Genomic DNA, 21111 nt, shown 5'->3' with positions numbered 1-21111 from the left:
CGCCGGGCGCCATCTTGAATTAATCGCTCGCCATAGCCGTGCCTAAGCGCAGCCCGGCCGGGCCGGAGGGGGGAGCCCCTGGCCCCGCTCTGCGCGGCGCCGGGCCGCAGGCTCCGCAGAGGGACAGCCTGCCCACTCCGTCGCTCCCCCGCCTCTCCCTCCTCCCCGCCTGGCAGCCGGCGAGTCGCGGGGGAGCTCGGCGCTTTCCGGCCCGCGATAGCTTTCTGCGCTGCGGCGCCGGGGCTGCTAGCCCTTGTCTCCCCCCTGCCCGTGGCCTGGGCCGGGCGGGTTTTTGCGCAGTCGGCGCGGCGGTGGGAGGTTTGCCCTCAGCGTCCTGCCCCGCCGCCAGCGAGGACCCAGGTGAGGAGGCGCAGTGTTCCCGGCCCTCTGGGCCCCCCTCGGTTGTGGCCTCTTCTCCTCCAGGCTGACCGGCCCCTTTGCTGTAGAGGTCTCCAGCACAGTGGAAAGTAGTTTCTGAGGGACGTCCAGCACTGGTTATATCTTTAATGTAGGTTTTGTTGAGCGTTAGCTTAGGTGTCGCCTGGTGCTCAACAGCTCTGTGAAATCTGGAGAAGGCCTCTTTTGTAACCAGTTTCTGCAAATACTCACACCCTTGAACTACAACAAAGAGGAAAAGACTTATTTTTTGTTTTGTTTTGTTGTTTTTTGTTTCTTTTTTTACCGTACCACAATGAAAACAGCAGTGCTGATACTCCTGCTAAAACTGAGGGAGATGCATAAAGAAATAAACAGCAAAATGATTACACTGTCACCTTTGTAACATTGTTTTTATTCCATTTATTCACCCAGTAATGGTGGGGGTTATATCCAAGATAAGGATTAGGTGCTGCAGGAGTCTCATTTTTAACCTTTCGTGTGTGTGATGGAGAGCATGTGTGCACATGGCATTCTCTGTAAATCGGTCACGTAGGGAGTTAAGACACTGTAATAGTGGTGTAGGCTGAACCCATGGTGGTCTCATGCCACCACGAAGCTTCAGACAGCAAAGGGCTCCAATCCAATTGGAATGTATGAGGCATGCTGTTTTTTTAATGTGATGTAGCAAGGCATGATGGGGACGTGGTTGTGGTTGTACTCAAGTATTTTTAGTGTGGGCTGGGGCTATTGGACAAGAATGGGAAATTTTGCTGTTCTTTGCTTTATTCTAGGATGAGTGAGAGTTTCACTGTGTGGTATTTGGTTCTTTTTGCCTCTCGTTCTGGATGAACAGATAAACTGTTCTTTCCTTAGGAGTACACAGAAGAGTAGTTTGTGTATTTCTTTATCCTAAGGATGGCTTTTCCAAGGTCTTCCTCCTTTTTTTTTTCCTTTACTTCCCCACTCCCTCTTTTTTTAGCTCAAATACTGACCACTTCTGTTGCATATAGTTATTTCCTTTTAAGTAACTTTATTTTTTGCTCTCTCTCTTGATAGCTTGGTCATTTTTTCTTAGTTCATCTTGATTACATTGCTAGGCCTATTAAGTCAGGGATTTGTTTGTGGCATAACTATTTCGTGTCTGCATTTCTTTTCTTGACTGATTGTATTCAGGGAGGAGTTTTATGGAAAAGGCCGTATTTTGCTTGTGGAGTTTACTTTATTGCTTAATAGCATTCATTCCACAAATATGTGTATTACTGTTTGTCCTTTCACTTGAAAATATTGCCTTCATATTCATAAAACCAAAACCAGGCAAGTCTCTGAATAAATATGTAAAAGTCATCTTGTAAGAACTGCCTTTACAGGTCGAATTAGAAGTTTTTTAGGGTTGTATTAGTTCTAAATCTACATAACAATAGACTCAAAACAAGTAAAAGATGTATGTGTTTAGTTCTTTGTAGAGATGGAAACCCATTGCTAAGGTACCTGGGCTTTTCCCATTCTAGTTAGAAGAGCAGTTCCCAAATTACTGGGCTTTGGGCAAAGAACCATATAGATTCAGACACTGAGAAGGACTAAGTATTCTCTTTCTGGGCACCTGCTTCTCTTCAAGAGTTTTGGTTCCCACACCAGAACTGGAAATCTCTGCTTCATTGCCAGAACCTGCTCCTGAGGTAAGTGTTGTTGGAATATTTTGAAGAGCTGAGAGGAGTTTCTGCCCTTCTTGAAACCTTGCAGGACGAACTGCTGGTATTGCTTCTTAGCCTGAAGATAGAGTTTAGGGCGATCACCAAGGAATGTGAAGGTATTTTGGTGTGGTGCTCACAGTGAGGCGCTTTGATGTTTCTCACGTCACAGCAGAATGGTCTCACCACAGAGCTGCCACTGGGTGCAGAACCACTGGGCATACCTTCCTTTGTGTGGTGAACCTAGGAGCACTGTGCTGGTCCACTGATCAGATGAAGAGCAAACAGGAAGAAACACAGCATTTTTTCATCCTCTGCTTAGAAAGTTCAAACCCCGAAATGGTTTCGGGATTTTTTTAGGGATTTTTTTTTTTTTCTACCCATGGACAAATGCCTGGATGCCTTATGAGCTGCAGATTTTGAATTAGGTGCCTTTAATGTTTTAAACAGTTTACTTAAATCCTGTTTTAGATGCCTGACCTGAACCTTTACCCACAGCACACATTTCTGTGTATGAGTGGAAGTCTGTGCCCTACTGGAGCACTTTTGAGGCCTCTATGGCCCTGCACAGGTGTAGGAATTTGTGTACACGGATTTGTTGGCTGGATCTGGATACAGAGTTCATTGTGGGAAACCTTATGTAGGAAGAAATGCAGATAATTTTTTTTTTCCCCCTTCTTTCGGTATCAAAGCATAAATCTGTGTCCTTTTAAAGACTGAGTCTTGAAAATTCAGTTGCTTGGGAAGCTTCTCCAGTCAGTTTGTGTAGAACATGAGCCTTCATTTTGTGGAATGTCATGCCTCTGTACGTATAAAGAGCTGGGTAATACAGAAGAGGCCTTGCTGGTACGCAGAGTATGCAACTGAAGGTTTACTGGGCTGTCAGCACAGGTAGCTGAATCTTTGCAAAATTGCATCATCGTGAACACAACAGAGACTTGCTGGCTTTAGCACATGTCACTGGGGATTTGGGCAGCAGGGGTGAAAAAATGGTGTCGGTGGAGAAATGGTGTTGGTGGGTTTGCTCTGGAAGCTGGGATGTGGTGGTGCTTGTCTCTGAGTCCCACATGTGAGAGGACAGGCAATTGGAAGATGGAGAGCCTCACAGAGACAGTGAAGAATTTGAGGAAAGGGCATGGTAGAGAAAGCAGGAGTGCATGTATCATAAGCAGTGGGAATTTGTGGTTGTGTGGTGGTCAGGTGGATGGCGAAAGCAGGAAATAGAGAAATGCCAGTTCCTCCAGTGGTTGGAGGTGAACTGACACTTCAGGCTCATTGGGTTCCAGTTGATCGGAGGCCAGTACGTATGGTAATAAAGCCTTCACAAGCATAGTCATAAACAGTGCCTTGGCTTTTCTCCGAAACCTGGGCAGTGAGCACTAGCTTCTGATGGGCCTCATCAGAGGAGGGAGGCCATGAGTTTCCACTAATCCGGAATGACTCTGCCTCCTCCCAGAAAATCTCCGGAGAGCTGATACAATTTTGCTACAAATTTATGGGTGGTGTGGTTTTGTGTAAGTTATGGGAGTGTACTGTAGTTGTAAACTGAAAAAATCAAATGAGCAAATGAGCAAGTAATGGACAACGTAAGTACTGAGACACCAGAAGTTAGAGAACAGTTCAACAAGAACTAAAAACTGAAAATAGTGCTGAAGATGACAGCATGTTTAGGAGAGATTTGTAATGAGTTGGCTGTGTGTGTTGGGATGGAATTTGGGCAGGAATAAATCTTTGGTAATGATTGCATGAAACCTTGTTTCTTCTCTATTCTTGGTTCTCTGGCCTAGCAGAAGTTGATAACATCAGGCAAGCAACGTTTTGAAACAGATTGTTTGCTACAAATGACTGTTGCAACTTTGTGTTTTTTATCCCCATAAAGACTTACTTAAATGTTAGTTGGTATTATTTCGAAAAGATTATGTTTCTTATGGAAATGTTGGGCAAAATCTTCATGTTTTTTTTCTAGGCCTATTGTGAAGGTAGCAGTGAAGCTGGGAGATTCCCATCACTGAAAAATGGCTGGGGGATAGGAGAACTGCTGAAGTCTGTGTTGTTTGCTTGCGCAGAAAACATTGGTTTTCTTGCTGGTTCAGTATTTATGAAGCTAGTTGTCTTTAAGTGCAAGTTTACATTAGATCTTGTTTTACCCAACTAGGTTTGCCTTATCCTGGTAACAGTGCTTATATGTAAAGAGAAAAACACAGAGTGGAGTTTTGAATCTAGTTAGTATTTTGAAGCATTTTGTAGTACTGATTGGCTCTTTTGGTAAGAGTGCAAGTGTTACATGTTGAAGAAGAGCAGACATTCGGTTGACAGACTTTGACTTTTGGCAATTTTTGAGAACTGGTGATATTTTAAATATAGAAGCAAATTGGTACATTGTCATGTGGCAGGTGTATATTCTAAATATTCACACATCTGAAGTTTGAAAACTCATGGTGTTATACTCTGGAAGCAGTTTACATTGTTGACTTCAGTTCCTGAAGTGGACTAAGAGTAACTTTCTCTTGGCTGTCATGTACTCTTTTCAGTATATGAAGGGGGATGTATCAGAAGTGAAGGGTTTCACATTGCTAGCTGCCTACCTTTAACTTCATCTTCTTCGCCTTTCTTGATTTGAGAACATTGCATCCCCTGCTACCCCAAGAAAAAACTTGAATGTGAACTTGCTTCGGCTTTGACTTTTTGTTGTTCCCCATGTGAGATAATAAGAAAACCATGTTTCCATATCACTTTATCACAGCTTTTTCTATTCTCTCTGTATTTCTGGGTTTTTGACAAATGGTCTGGGATAGTCAAGAGATTGGCCTCCTCATACTGAATCATGAATGTTTGGTGTTCTGGAGTAGTAGTTGTTGAATGCCAAGTGATGGACTCTGAATGATACTTAGGCTGTCTTCAGGCCAAGAGATGTTCTCTGTTCAATTTCATATGCCCAGAATTTCAGCTTTTCCTGTGATGAGTATTGCACAGGCAGAGGCAACCTTCTTAGCGTAATACTTATAACTTAAATAACCTTTCTTCTTTACCTTCTACAGACAGTGTGACTGATGAGAGTTAAAGGCCATGGATGAAGATGGGCTTGAATTGCAGCCGCATGAGCCAAATGCGTTTTTTGATCCAACAGGTCTGTCAGGAGATAATATGTAAATAAGAATGTACACATCAGATGCTATTGACTGCTTTTAGTTCATGTTGTCTTTGCTTAAAGGTTCTATGCTTCATCAACACTTTTGTAAAGAGTCATCACTTCAGATTTTCATCAGCTTTTGTTACTCAAAGCAGTACAAATGAGCCACTCTTCTGTGAAGTAATAGTTATTTGGATTGGGGGAGATCCTAAAATCTGGTAACCTTTTGTTCATCACGTTGTTCATCTTAGTCATGTTACCATCTACTGAGGATTTGCTTTATCAGCTCTTGTATATCTGTCTGCCTGTTTTAATTGCTTGTAAGCTATTATGATGGTTTTGCTAAATGGCTACGTAGTGTAAAAGCTGAAGTAAAATAGAAATGATTTCAATATTAACTGCTTCATCTGAGTTAGTTTTACAATGTAAATGTTATTTTAATTGTATTTTTCAGGAGCAGATGCCACACATATGGATGGAGATCAGATTGTTGTGGAAGTACAGGAAACAGTATTTGTTTCAGATGTAGTCGACTCAGATATAACTGTGCATAACTTTGTTCCTGATGATCCAGATTCTGTAGTAATCCAAGATGTCATTGAGGATGTTGTTATTGAGGATGTTCAGTGCCCAGATATTATGGAGGAGCCAGACGTATCTGAAACTGTCATTATTCCTGAACAAGTGCTGGACACAGACGTGGCTGAAGAGGTTTCTTTGGCTCATTGCACTGTTCCAGATGATGTTTTGGCTTCAGACATAACAGCAGAAGCAATGTCTATACCAGAACATGTACTGACGAGCGAGTCAATGCATGTACCTGAAGTTGGACATGTAGAACATGTAGTTCATGATAATGTTGAAGAAGCAGATATTGTCACTGATACTCTGGGAACAGATGTTGTTTCTGAAGAAGTCTTGGTGGCAGACTGCGCATCGGAAGCAGTGATCGACGCCAATGGGATCCCTGTGGAACATCAAGATGAGAAGGGCAACTGTGAAGATTACCTGATGATTTCTCGTAAGTGTCTGGGTAAAGTCATCAACATTTTTATGATGTGGGCTTGGTTGACGCTCGAAATATCTAAATGAAGGCTTACAACAGAACCAAAACCAGATTTTCTCTGTTATTTAACGAAATGCAGGTCTCACTAATGTGCTTAAATTGAGCTATCTTTAGGAATGTGTACTAGCTAAAACTTCTGGTGAAATTAATGGAGAGAACAACTGGCAAATGGATGACTGATTATAGATATGAACAGTAGAGTAAGAATTCCAGTAAACTGTATGCCATATACTTAGTAAGAAGTGAAAGAAAATAAGGGTGACAGTGCTTGGACAACCATTTATGTACCGGTTACTAAGATTACTGCCAAGTCAATAAGAAAACCTAAAACTTATGTAATGGAAAAGAGAGAGTCAGAAAAATGATTTTTAGAAGCTTGAAACACCAATTTATCCTTATCTTTTTATTTTTATGAAGACCTCTTCTTCTACTTCATTTACGGGTAGATACAAACAACAGTGTATTTTTCTTTGCTTTTTAGGATGTGTCTTTTCTTTATTAAGCACAGGACAGAGGTGTGCTGCTAATTAAAAGAGCTGAGAAGCAGTTGTGAATATCTTAGTCTTTGGTAGAACAGTGGCACAATCCATTGGATTCACATTTCAGAAGGCTTAGAAAGTGGGCAAACACAGTGCATTATCGGTCTTTTTCCTACTGAGGATATCCATTAGTGTGGAGTAGAGCCTATTCTGTTACCTGTTGCCATGTTCGCTTAGTGCAGCACCTAGAAACATCAGTGTCGCTACTGAATGTGTTCTTCCTAGAAATAGAAAAGCTTTGTTAGGCTGATACATTTAATTGCGACTCCAAGCACTTCACTTTTAGCCAGCAGTCAGTAACTCTGTTGATGAGGCATGCTTTTTGCTCTCCTTCAGTTACCTTTTTTTTTCCTTGTTTTTCTTTTGCTTTGGGTGCTTCCTTTGACATGTGTGATAATTTGTTTTAATTTTATATTCTGTGCTTTCGGATTTTAATGCTGTTTCTCCTTACCTAGGATCACTGCATTTCTTAAATTATCTTCTCTTGAGTTTCTTGAGTAACCTTGTGCAGCCATGTTTTGAGTTTATATGAGGTATGGTTAATTCTCTATTATCTGAGAAAACAATGACGTGGGCTAATGCAGTATATGGATAATACAAAATATTGTAAAGTTAAGCTGCATGGACATACCGAAGTGGAGAGAGGAGGGATTAGGAATGCTGCTCCCTGAAATACTGTGTATCCAAACAGATAAATTCTCTCTGTACGGTATGCTGCATATAGAGCTTTCCAGTTCTGGTCCCCACTTAGGTCAGATGAAATTAAGCTTAAATGCTTCTGCACCTGCAGCATAGTTAGGCAGCAAAGTGGATAACCCATCCATGGAATTGAGACCTGACCTTAAGGGCCCTGCTGGTGATAGTTGTGTGTTTCGTATCCTCTACTCTTGTTCTTCCAAATGTTGTCTCACTTTCTTCTCTGCAAACCTTTTCCCTACAGCTTGGACAGCTGTGAAACCTCTGAGGTTGCAAGCACAGAAACACTTGGCATACCATTGTCTGCATTCATTTAAGGGGGAGGGGTGGATAGAGACGCCTCCCATTCAGCCTTTTCTGGTGTAATGGAGAAGAGGGTTGAAGGTTGAGGGATGAGGACAGAAAGTATTCCTTGATGCCATGTAGTGCAAGCCCTAAAATACCCGACCAGCTGGGGAGCCTGTTAGATACAGGTGTCGTCAGCAGCTCATACCTGATAGAAGACAGGAATCTGATTTCTGTGCTCAGATAGTCTCCATTTTGTGCTTCTCCATATGTATTTCTATGCTTTCTTACTTTATTTAGTATTAAACGCTCCCTTAGTGTCTTGCAAAGTAGTTTCTTTGGATTCGGAACCAGGCAGCATTTAAAATGTTTGCTTTTGTTACCAAACACTTATCTTCTGTATTTGTGTTTAAAATGTTAAATATGTACTACAGCTCATTTTAAAGGGAAGTTCCCTGTTACCACCTACTGTGTTTAAAGCCTGCATAACAAGTTCTTCTGGTTGCAGAGTCAGAGGCTAGTGCTTTCCCGTCAAGTAAAGGCAATCTTTCCAAATAGTCTCTTCGCTGTGTGGAAAACATTATCTTGAATTCATTTCCTTTTTTTTTCTTTTTGCATCAGCAGTTATGTGTGTTTATTGATCTTTTCTGATGACTGTCTCTGTTCTTCAGCTGTAGGTGGTTTTTAAAAGGAAGTAAAATCAGCCCTGGTTTTTATTTATTCGTCTTAACCTGTAAGCTCATGCTTGATTTTGGCAAACCTCCTTGAGCTGCTGGGGTGGATGCTGGAATGTCATTTTGTCGGCCATTACAACAGCCAAATGCAGCTGCTTCTCAGAGCTAGAAGGCAGATGTTAGGGATGGTTTTGTCCGTATTCATTTATCTGGCTGCCTGTAAAGCGGGTGGTAACACTTTGGGTTCTTTCTGTGGCCGTAGGTTTCACAGAAGATCACAGACCAAACCTTTTTGCTATCTTTTTCCTATCTTTTGGCTCCCTTGAAATGTTTGCATTCTTGTTCCTGATGAACAAGAGCCTATACTGATTTTTTTTTTTTTTTAATAAGATAATTTCTTCACTTTTATCCTGAAAATACTAGTTTCAGAATGACTAATGTACATGTACTTCAGTGTTTGTGTCTCTGCCTTCTTTTTTGGTTTCATGCTGTTTGGTATCTTAAGTGAGTGTAGTCCCTGTGGGTTCCATTGAGTGACTTTCTTTCAATAAACTAAGTTTTTTTCACCTCCAAAATCATGTTCCTTGGCACAGCTTCTATTATCACTTGTTGATTGATATATTCACCTTTTTTTCTTGGATATTTTGCCCTGAAGCCTTCTTTTTTGGTCTGTAGTAGATTTGAGACACAGGAGGGCTGAGTCAGGTATATGCTCATTCATCAGAGAATGCAAACTGCTACTAATTAGTAGCTTGAAAAGGATTCAGGAAGGTTTGATAAATCAGTTGTTCTCTCATGTAAGGCTTAAGTCAGTTCATAGTGATTGCCCATAAAGTTTGACCAGGAAAGGATAAATTGTGTTCTGACTCACACTGATCCGCTTTGTTTGGTTGTGATTCTGAAAGCCTGAAAAATCAGCTCTCCTCGTGTAAAGCAGTAATGGTGAGATAGGTGGTGGTTAGCAAAACCAAAAAAAAAAAAACCACCAGCATTTGCTGACAAAGGAGAGTTGTACTGTATTAAAGAAACTAAGGTTTTTGCTTGTTTGATTGTATTTATTTGTTTTTAACAGTTTGGCAAAGTAAGATAGTTGAACTAGTTCCAAAAGAGAAATACTCTGGTATTCTTGTGTTTAATTGCAATAAAAACAGTGAGGCACCAAGGGGCTTTGATCAGAGGAGTGTGGGGAGAGGGAAGGGTCACCTTGCAAATTTAATTTGGCCTTTTAGAAAGTTAAGTGATGTATCCAAATGCAGGGAATATGTCCTTTGACCGAGTGAGATGCGTCTTTGCATGCTGTATCTAACGAACGAACGCGTTTCATCACAGGAGTCAGAATCCAGGGTGCTCAAAGAGATGCAGTAATGACTGTGACTACTTTTTTTGTAGGGTTAGGGGAAGCACATGTGTTCTCATCCGTGAATAACATGCCTAGGTTGAAAGGAATGGATCTTATACACAAAGCCATAATGTTCGTGCCTTCACTGCTGCCATACCGTGGTTGACTTCTAGTTGACTTCTAATCAAGAAAACAAGATGTTTTGGTTTGCTTTTCTGGTGTAACTAGTGTAAATAGGTACCTCTCCTCCTCACCTTTTTTTTCCCTTGAGGCTCTTAAAGATTCAGGAAATCCTTTTTCTTTGTGCGAGGCAGAACTTGTTGCCATGTGTTCTGCTCGGCCTTCAGAAGGGCCCCAGCAGTTGTTGCAGATGGGCTGCTCGGGAGGTCGCCGTGAGAAGGAGGGAGAGTTCCCTCTGTCCGGGCGTTGCCTCGGAGCTCTCTCTGTTTTGTGGTCTGGGGAGCAGAACCGGAAGGGTGAGTGAGAGTTAGATGCTACGGAAATGCTCCTTGATTGCTGCCCTGAGGGGAGCTTCAGACTCTTCAGGGTATGCTGTTGCTCATGTGTAATGGGAAGGCATTGAAATGAAAATAGAGCAGATTTCTCTTTTTCCCACAGGTTAGGAAACCTACTTTGCCATTAAAGAAATAACTGGATGGTAAAAATAACTGAAGTGGGCTAGGAATTCTTTGTTATCAAGCGAGGTACAAGTGAAATGTTTGTACTACAGATAACTGAGCGCTCTGTCTGAGGAATGCAGCATGCTTTTAATTATTTCAGAAAAAGCAAGAGAGTAAACTGGGTCCTTTGTCATTAAGAATAGGTAAATAGGGTAGTTTCTTTTGTGTATTGGAATATCACTACTCCTTTTTTTTTCTAGCATGTGACTTAAGTTTAATAACAACCCATTGTGTCTCCTTGAAAAGAAGTGGTCTCTATAAGCTAAAATGATGATTTTAAGGTTGGTCAGGTTGGCTTTTTTTTGTGTGTTTTGTAATTTCAAGGAGGAAGATGTGTGGGATCCTTTAATGGACTGTGAGTTTGGATGAAAACTGTGGATGTCACCAGAGCTTCGGTTTCTAATGTTGATCAGTCAAGTAGTTATGAATATGAATATTTTTTTCTGATTGCGGGGCTGAGATATGTGGCAAATGTAGAAACGTAAGGAAAGCGTTAAATAGAAATCAGATTTCATGAATGCTACCAGAGAGTTAAAGAATCTGTATAGATAAGTGCTTATGTGTATCCGTAGGACAAAATACTGTGGAAGTGGTGCTTTGTGGGATAGATACCCCTTCTCTTTTGCCTTATTTCTCTCTCCCTATTTTCTATTCCATTTTCTTTCCATGCTCCTTTTCTTCATGTTTCCTGTTTATTATTATACTGCAAATACTATTACTTTTTCAGGTCCTTCAAGGACTTACTTTGTGTTACTTACCTTGTGTTGGAGTGATTATTTTTTTTTCCTTTTGTATGAGAAGAGTTGGCGTTGTACTTCTACAAATCAATTTCATTACATTTGAATGGGGCTGTTAAACAGTGCTTTGATTGAGAGACCGGGGAATGTTCAGCATGAAGACTAAGGGGATCTTATCAATGCTTATCAATATCTGAAGGGCAGATATCAAGAGAGTGGGGCCGAGGTTTTTTTCAGTGGTGCCTAGTGACAGTACAAGGGGCAGTGGGCACAAACTGGAATGCACAAAGGTCCATCTGAACACGAGGAAGATTTTCCTTACCGTGAGAGTAACAGAGCACTGGAACAGGCTGCCCAGGGAGCTGGTGGAGTCTCCTCTGGAGGTGCTCCAGTGCTGCCTGTAAACTTTCCTGTGCAACCTGCTGTAGGGAGCCTGCTTTAGCAGAAGGCTGTGCCAGGTGATCTCTAGAGGTCCCTTCCAACCCATACAGTTCTGTGCTTTTAAAAATACTGTTGGGTATGGAGCGAAGTCAGGAATAAACAAACTAGAAATTATGTAGGGAACTTTATTTTAATCATGTCGTTTAAACATGCTTTTGAACTTTGGAGAATTTACTTCAAAGAATAAACAGTGTGTGTTTTTAAGGTCCAGAATTCTTCTGTTGTGTAAATGTTATCAGTGGATATTTCTATACATGTTCTGTTTTTGTTGAAAGAAACCAACCTGTTCCGTACAGTGCATGTAGGTTTTTCTCTTTAATTGCTTCAGCTGTAGTTTTCCTTCCTTGATGTTCCAGCATCAGTTGAACTTGGTGGCAGACTTCCCCTTTGGCTTCAGCGGTGTAAAATCAGTCTACGCTGATTTGAAAGCCTTCCAAGTACACATGTGTGACACTGGCGACAGCCAAGTTAAAGGAGAGCAACTACCCATATCTAGTAGGGACCAAAGCAAGTCTTCTTTTTGTCAGAGTTGCAGTGAAGTTTGGTGTTTGATGCGCATGCAGACGAATTGATAAAAGTCCACTCAATAACTGAGTGTGTGTAACTGTAGAGCTACACTGTTAATGATGTGATTCAAATCAACATCTAAGGGTTTTTACTTCTGAAATGCTTTGGGGTTCCGCTGAAAGACATTAAGTAGTCCCTTGCCATCGTTTTTTTTTAACTACTGTGTTATTTGAAAGGGGAACTGTAGAATTGTCACAGATTCTGAACTTAGAATAAGAGTATTAAGATTTTTTTCTGCTGCTGTTCTTGTGAGGAGAGAAGGAAGCTAATTTATTTTAGTGCTCGTTAATGCATTTAACTTTATTCGTATTTCTTTTTGAATAATGGTGCCATGTTGAGAAAAAATACTTAAATACCAATCATGTTTGATGCACAAGACAGAACGCATGCTACTTTTATCTAACAAAAACCAGTTCATTGACTTCCTGGATTTTGAACTGAACTGAATTCCTGAACAACAGTAATAATAACAGTAATGAAAATGATCTTCTGAGCTTATATTTGAGCTTATATTTTTTTAATTTTGAGTAGATTTTCAAGTAGAGAGAAGACGTGCAGTCACTGAGTAGTAAAGTTGTGCTGTAGTTATGAGGGTAGTTTTGTGAGTGCCAGTGAAAGATAGGAGCACCTATATTAAAAGTTCTTATGTGCTAAGCATGGTAGCTAAAAATGCTGCAGCAGTTACTGTTCTAATGCATCTTTTTAGTGTATGTCTTATACCTTCATGTTATGAATCAAAGGTACACTCAGCTCTGAGGGAGCTGGATCTTCTTTTAAACGTAGTTAACAGTGAACTCACCAATTTCAAAGGCATGTTGTCACATGAAGAATTCTTAAATAAACTTAACGCTGTGAGAAAGTTGTGGAGCTTTTGGAACTGGAAGATCGTGTAGAGGTTTTGAAATACTAGATTGGATTTTATTAGTGCATATTTAGCGTTTTTTCTTGAACACCCATGCTTGGAAAAGTAAGATGGTGTGTGTGTGCATGTGCCCGTGTAGTGTGTGTCTTAAAATCAGAAATATGTTCCTTAGAAAACTGGCTGCTTGCCATGCTTGTGTGGGAGGCCCAGGCAAGTTGTGGCAGTTCATGCAGGAACTGGGTGTCAGCTCACTTCTGGGAGGGAGAAAAGAAAATTTGAGATGATAGTTAGGAGAGTTTGTAGGACTGCGGTATAAAATCCAGTGCAGGTCCCCTCTGGTAATGGTGCTGTGAGTTGGATAGGTGCTGCAGCGTGAGGGCGGTGCTTTGAAACTGTGAGTGGATGAGAAAAGGTGCAGCAGAAAAAGCGGTAATAACACCACCTTGCAAGAAACCAGACTGAACTTGCAGAAATAATGGCACTTACATTAGAGGGAGTGGAGCAGCAGATAATGCTTTGGAAAATAAATGGTTAACAGCTTATTAGATGCGAAGGGGAAAGCAGCTGAAACTGAGAATAAGTAAAATTACACCACAGAGTAAGTACTGACGTGCTGTTCCTTGCTACCACCATCTTGCTGCAGATCACCATTTCCCTAGTAGTGTTGCCAGGTGTGGTGCTCATGCTTCTAGGCATGCAATACACTTGCACTTTCCCCTTAACTAGAAGATGTGGCTTGAATTTATTTGCTTATTGACATTGATTTCAAGGACATGAAAAAGAATTACGTACGGGTAGGTTATTTTTCACAATGTAATTTTAAACCGCTTCCAAATTTGAGAAATAAAATTTTTCATAAATCTGTCTGTATATGGCTGGATAATTTTAATAACTTGTTTTTGTAGTGGATGATGCTGGTAAGATAGAACATGAAGGTTCTGCTGAAATTACCATGGAAGCAGAGTCAGAAAGTGGATCTTGTAAAGTGGATGGCATTTGTCCAGAAGTCATCAAGGTCTATATATTCAAAGCAGACCCTGGAGAAGATGATTTAGGTAAAAAATGCTCATTTTAGAATACTCCAACCTGACATGTGAAATTTTGCATAACTAGAGACGATGGTTTCTCTCAAGTCAGCTGTAAGGAGCTGTGGGTCTAAATGTGAAAGAGTTGCAAACTTTCAGTTTTCTGCAGTTTAGAATAGAATTCGAACAAAATGTATTAAAATATTTTGTCCTGGTCTTCCTAATTAGGGGGCACAGTAGACGTTGTGGAAAGCGAGCCAGAAAATGATCATGCAGTTGGCTTACTTGATCAAAATAGCAGTATTCGTATTCCAAGGGAGAAAATGGTTTACATGACCGTAAATGATTCTCAGCACGAAGACGAAGATTTAAGTAAGTAGGTGGCTTTCATTTGGGAACAGGGATTTTCACTTTCAGCAGTGCAGTTCTTATTAATTTTTTTCTTGATTTCTGTTTCTCTTAGATGTTGCAGAAATAGCCGATGAGGTTTATATGGAAGTGATAGTAGGAGAGGAAGATGCAGCAGTCGCCCATGAACAGCAAATTGATGACAATGAGATTAAAACTTTCATGCCAATAGCATGGGCAGCAGCTTATGGTAAGTAATATTCACAGAATTCTTCCTGGTGAGAAAATACTGGGTTGGTTTTTGGAGGGCAGTGGATTGTCTGTGCTTTTGTGCTTGGTTTAGTCTAAGAATCGTTTCTGAGCATAATGAGGCTTAAAATTAAGAGAAGAAGAAAGAAGCTGTGAAACAGGCTTCTTTCTGTTCCTTTTTTATCAGACCTTTTCCTTCATGTTGTCATGAAGGGGAAGTGCACAACCTTTCAGTTGAAAAAATTGCATCTCAAGTACACTTGTCTTTCACAGTTTTAGTATACATTGATTGGGAATAGGACTCTGGGTGTTTTTATTCGGGAGAGGAAAAAGCAGATGGGAATATGTAGGATTCAGTGTAACTGTGAAGAGCATTCCTGGCCTCTAGCTTGGTTTGAGTGTTTTCTGGAAGGAACATATAAATACGTGATTTCACAAATGGAAATAACTAATTAACAAAAAAGATGCTGGAGGGACACATCTTAAAATTATAACAGAACCTTGAGAATATTTATTGAACATTAGTATCTGAGCACCAGCTGGTGCTTAAACTGATTTCCAAAACTTACATAGGCTATTAGAGCAAAATCTCATCTTAGGAATTTTTCTTTATTGCTCTCATCCTCCTCCTGAACATACTTTGAGTAAACAAAGCAGAAGAAATAGTGGAGTTGAGGACAAAACTTAGGAGATGTGTCTGCGTGATGTGAATTTTGGTGATGGTGTCATAATCTAATGACAGGGAAGCGCTGAGAGTGCAGCACAGGGCTGGAATCGTGGATGTAAGTCAAGTGAGGGCAAGATTTCAGGGAGCAGTGTGTGGTGAAAAGTGCTTAGGAGGTGGATGGTAACGCACCCACAGCCTTACCTTTGGCTGAATGTAGTTGAGCATAGTTTCAGTGCAGAGGAAAGGACGGACGTCTGGCTGAGCGGGAATTCAAAATGAAACGAAATGAACTTGAAAACAGTTGTAGAAAGAATGCTTAGTGATTGTGGAGAAGGAGGATAAAATTGAGCAGACTGCTAAGAACACAGAGATGGAGTTTAAAGTGGAGTTAAGAACATAGGAAACAGTAGAGTGACTGTGTCAGCAGCAGCAGCAAGCAGCCTAGCATGCAACTTGAGAGGTGGTGGGGAAGGGAAGAAATAATGAAGTATGAAGGCGTGAGAATGGCTGAGGTTTGTCATTTGCACTTTGCAGAGCTCTTCTCCACTTCAGGATGTATTAAAAGTTGATGACAAATGGGATCTTACAGTGGCAAACCTGTTTCATTGCTGTATCATAGCAAAGCCCCATTCTTCTATGTATTCTATTCCAAAAGCTCTTCATCTCTATTTTAGTATTAGAACATGTTTAAGGCTTTCTTTTTTTTGTGTTACCATCTAGAAGGACTCTTCATACACCTATTGCAAATTGTACTATCTGTGTGTAAGATGTGAAATTTTTTTATTTTCAATGTTTACATCACTTGCCGTGTTTGCTGTTCACCACTTGGGCTAGCAGATCAGAATCTTCAGGCTCTGCCCAGAGCTGTTACTGGTTCTGATTCTTTTTGCATTCAAGCATGAATGTTCATTCACAGCACTCTACAAAGAGAACAGCTATTGAGCATCTTACACTGTCTTCCATGTTAGTCTTTCACGTGCTGTTCTTTTAAACACAAAGCTCTGTGAGGCAAAGGTTGTTTTCTGTGCGTTACACATGCTCTCTGTTTCCAGTAGGAATAGTTTGTGTTAAAATAGAGGCGTACAAAGAGTGTACACACTTCACATGTGAGTTTGTGGGCTGTTCAGAACAATTGGCTGATCACAGTTCCTGTTTTGAAACTTAGTTTGGGAACTTCAGTGAGGTGAATTCGGATGCCCAGAAGTGAATGAGAGCAGATGTGGATGTATTTCAGGACTGCTGAAGACCATCAGGCACAGTAAACATTGTGACCTGTTTTTGTTTACTGATACTAAACATCTGGGGTGTAATTAGTAGCCAAAGAAATGCAAAAAAAAAGTGCACTTAAACTCTTTGTGAAATGGAAAGCTACTTACTCCTGTAAATTGTGTACTCCTGTAAAATTAGTTCTATGGAGCCAGGGCTTCCAGGTTGATATCACTGTATCAAGAATAGTTCATCAGTTAGCTACAGAGTGGTTTTTTAACTCATCCTGTACGTTAGAATGCTTTAATTAAATGTCAAAACAATAGCTTATCTTTTTTTTTTTTTTCTTTTTTTAAGTAGCATTAAAGAGTTTGTTGCTCAAATAATCTATGGTGTGGTGACAGGAGGTAACTTTCAAACCTGCTTTGTTAGGTAATAATAACGATGGCATTGAAAGTCGGAATGGCACTGCAAGTGCTCTTTTGCACATAGATGAGTCAGCGGGACTTGGGAGACTGGCAAAGCAAAAACCAAAGAAGAAGAGGAGACCTGAGTCCAGGCAGTATCAAACAGGTAAGTCGTGGCTGTCTGCGTGCTTGCCTGTAAACAAGTGCTTTGCTGATAGGATGTGTAATGCCTTTTAAAAAAGAATACTTAGAGAGTTGTTTTGTTGGCAATGCTTCTAGATCATGGAAGTGTGCAGATTTTCTTTTGAAGTTTTTTAATAAGACAGTATTGGAGCAAAAAGTTAAAAAAAAAAAAAAAAAAAAAAAAAAAAGAAAGAAAAGAAGAGAAAAGATGAACTTAACTTGCTACGCTGATTTTAATGTGTATTGAAATTACCTTTTTTTAAAGATAAGGTCAGATTGATAAGCAGTACTCAGTAATAATACTTTTTAAAAACCTTTTTGTCTTCATTGAAATTATACAGAACAATACACTTTGTTACACCAGCTCAGCTAGTAACTGGTAAATATGAACATTGTATTTTTTGGTAGATAGCTTTAATAGATGCCCTTTTCTTTTTTAATTGTGAAGTAAATTGCCTCAGTGTTTATTGCAGTGTTCTTATTTGCATCTGTAAGAACAAATATACTATTTTGGTGTTATTTGGTTTCTGCTACTACTGTGTTACATTTTGAAGGGCTTATTTGGTCTGATAAAGTTGAAAAGGAACACAACTTTTCTTTAGTAGTCCTGCCTTAAATAATACTAGAAGTTTCTTTCCAAATCATGACTTAACTGTAGGAGTTCTGTTTTGTCTATCTCTGAATAAGTAAACCCAGCAAGTCTTAATTTTCAAGTTGGCTTTTTCTATTTCCAGCTGCGTACTCTGTTCTCCTAAAACATTTTTGGATAAGAGAGTTTTTTAGCATGCCTAGACAAATTCAGGATAAACAAATGAGACTGATGAGCAAACAAGTTCCAAAGCTTTGAGGTGTCTCTGTGTGAAACGTGTTCTCATTGATCCCTGCTTGGTACCTCTTCAGATTATAACTGGCAGATGGCCCAAGAAGGAGGTGTTAGTTTGGGGACATAGGAATGGTAGTCAATGGGAGGTGGCCAAACTGCCAAATGTGCAGATTGATGAAAGGTCAAAGAAGATGGTGTGATAGGCTTACTATGTAACGCTGAGCGAGCTGCCTTCTGTGTGTGTTCAGTGTGTGACCTCAGAATTACTTGAGCTGATGAGCGGTTGGATGATGCTTTGGTTATCTCCATCTGAAATTAGTATTTCCTTTCTCCTGATGATGATAATAGATGAAAATGCTAATTCTCTCCATTTCTTCTACTTAGCCCAGTATAACAAGCCTGGTTATTACATAGCAAAGCATGTGTGTCTAACTCGATCTTACTTAGCAGTTCAGCTTGGTGTTAAGGTTGAAAGGAAAGAATGGAATGAAGTATAGAGTTGTTGAAAGGGTTTTCTTTGTTGTTTTTCAGCAATAATCATTGGCCCCGATGGTCATCCACTGACAGTCTATCCCTGCATGATTTGTGGAAAGAAATTTAAATCTAGAGGTTTCTTGAAAAGGCACATGAAAAACCACCCGGAGCACCTTCTTACTAAGAAAAAGTACAGATGCACGGACTGCGATTACACTACGAATAAAAAAATAAGTTTACATAACCACTTGGAGAGTCATAAGCTGACCAACAAAACAGAAAAGCTTATTGAGCGTGATGAGTGTGGGAAAAGCTTCTCTCACGCGGGAGCGTTATTTGCGCACAAGATGGTGCACAGGGACAAAGGAGTGAATAAAATGCACAAGTGCAAATTCTGCGACTATGAGACAGCAGAACAAGGATTGCTAAGTCATCACCTTTTAGCTGTTCACAGCAAGAACTTTCCTCATATTTGCGTGGAGTGTGGCAAGGGATTTCGTCATCCGTCGGAGCTGAAGAAGCACATGCGAATCCACACTGGTGAGAAACCCTACCAGTGCCAATATTGTGAATACCGATCTGCCGACTCTTCTAACTTGAAAACTCATGTAAAGACTAAGCATAGCAAGGAGACGTCGTCCAAGTGTGATATTTGTTTCCAGACTTTTTCAGATACCAAAGAGCTACAGCAGCATACACTTATGCATCAAGAGAGCAAAACACATCAGTGTTTGCATTGTGACCATAAGAGCTCAAACTCGAGTGATCTGAAACGACATATAATTTCAGTCCACACAAAAGACTATCCCCATAAGTGTGATATGTGTGATAAAGGCTTTCACCGGCCTTCGGAACTGAAAAAACACGTGGCGGCTCACAAGGGTAAAAAATTGCACCAGTGCAGACATTGTGACTTTAAGATTGCTGATCCATTTATTCTGAGTCGCCACATACTCTCAGTTCACACAAAGGATCTTCCATTCAGGTGCAAGAGATGTAGGAAGGGCTTTAGGCAACAAAATGAGCTGAAAAAACACATGAAAACACACAGTGGCAGGAAAGTTTATCAATGCGAGTACTGCGAGTATAGCACTACAGACGCCTCAGGCTTCAAACGGCATGTTATTTCCATTCATACAAAAGACTACCCTCACCGATGTGAGTATTGCAAGAAGGGTTTCCGAAGGCCTTCAGAGAAGAACCAGCACATTATGCGGCATCATAAAGATGTTGGGCTGCCTTAAAGTCTCTTTCAAAGACTTACGGCTGGAATTGCAAAGGAATTTTGCCTTTCGGGCAGTTAGCTTATTTTAAAGCCAATCACCTGCGATCACACACACAAACACACACACAAAAAAAAAACCAACAAAAAAATACCCCCATACTGTGCATTTGATTTGTTGCTGTATAAAAATAGGATTCTTGCTTCTAGTTGACTTTTATACTTTTGTTCAATAGCGTGTTCTGAATTCTATTCAGTTTGTTTAATAAATGAAGAAAAGATGGCAACAATAAAGTTGCATTTAATAAAGTAAACCCTGTCTCTTAATGAATTTTTCAGGCGTAATAGTTTAAGTATATTTATCTTACTGACCTCGTTGATACTCACAGTGTCCATGTTAATGCAGTTCTGTTGTGAATTTTAAAACTATGAAATTTCTCTTGCTGAAATTGTCAGAGGTGTGTATGAAATGGGGAATTGTAATGCTAAAGTCACTAGGGCCCACCTGATTGTCTTGTTCTGACTATACAGACTTTGTGGCAAGTTAACTGTGTTGCCTTTAAGGGGTTACACGTCTCACTTTATTGCGGGAAAACTTCTGCTTTTTAATTCAGATTTCAAAGATAAGATTTTAAAATGGTTTGGGGCGTTTTCGGTTTTTTGTTTTAATCTTTGACAAATTTAGAAGTATGCTCAAACATGCTTATTGTTCTGTGCTTCTTTGTCTTGGAGAGGTTTTGCGTGTTACAGAGGAGTTGTTTTTTCCTTTCAGTTTACTGTTGGCTTGGTGTTGGAAACATGACATACTGTTGTTCCATTTGCAGAGTTAATAGGTCACAACTATCTGCACGTGCCGGTAAATGTACCTCAGTTGTAATGGTTTTCTGTGTATTAGCATTTCTTTGGAAGAACAGTGTGTTGTTTGAGTCACGTTTCTATTCTCAGTTGACTTAGAATAAAATGTAAGATCAGGAGGTGCCTTGATTTTGGAAATGAGATGCTGACATTGAGATCTTCAAGCGGTCGGAACGGGGCAGTTGCATTCATAAGGAGTAGAGGTGTTTTCATGTAGCTATGCTTCATCAGAACAGTAATGTAGGGTAGTAGCAGAACTGTTTCTAAATTGAATGTTTTTCCTGAGCCATTAGCAGCTGTGTTGAGCTGCTGCTTATTAATGAGTACAGCATCCAGAATTAACCCAGTTCTTGTAATCTGTTTATAAACAGCTGGGAGAACATTACAATTATTATATGCAGTTTTGCCACCTGAAGACTATTACAAAGCAGTGCTGTATCATTTGCTAATTGCAGAGTAAATAAGTGTACAAAGTGTGAAGTCATGTACGTTAACAACAACTGTTGGGCAAAAATGGAAAAAAAGATTTTGTTCTATGCCAGATTTTAGGGCCCAGACCGACTCCCCTTT

General features: G+C 40.2%; 1 protein-coding gene across 2 annotated transcripts; it reads left to right on the top strand.

The window, feature by feature from the left end:
* The first annotated feature begins 2819 nt into the window (after positions 1 to 2819).
* On the top strand, positions 2820 to 20000 carry ZFX (zinc finger protein X-linked). 2 transcript variants are annotated; one of them, XM_042810028.1, is made up of 7 exons: positions 2824 to 5193; positions 5651 to 6217; positions 13988 to 14137; positions 14336 to 14479; positions 14571 to 14705; positions 17010 to 17150; positions 18522 to 20000. In XM_042810028.1, exons 1-7 carry the CDS (start codon positions 5133 to 5135, stop codon positions 19706 to 19708), a joined length of 2385 nt encoding a protein of 794 aa, XP_042665962.1. In that variant the 5' UTR covers positions 2824 to 5132; the 3' UTR covers positions 19709 to 20000. The 2 variants fall into 2 exon arrangements, with proteins under 2 accessions (XP_042665963.1, XP_042665962.1); XM_042810029.1 differs by lacking the exon at positions 13988 to 14137 and having other exon boundaries at positions 2820 to 5193.
* Positions 20001 to 21111: the final 1111 nt, after the last annotated feature.

Source organism: Centrocercus urophasianus, unplaced genomic scaffold (assembly GCF_019232065.1).
Source record: "Centrocercus urophasianus isolate 14NV4802_14NV808 unplaced genomic scaffold, USGS_Curo_1.0 seq_12, whole genome shotgun sequence".
NCBI classification, from domain to species: domain Eukaryota; kingdom Metazoa; phylum Chordata; class Aves; order Galliformes; family Phasianidae; genus Centrocercus; species Centrocercus urophasianus.
Note: the sequence above shows the minus strand (reverse complement) of the source record. Positions and strands in the feature narration are given on the sequence as shown.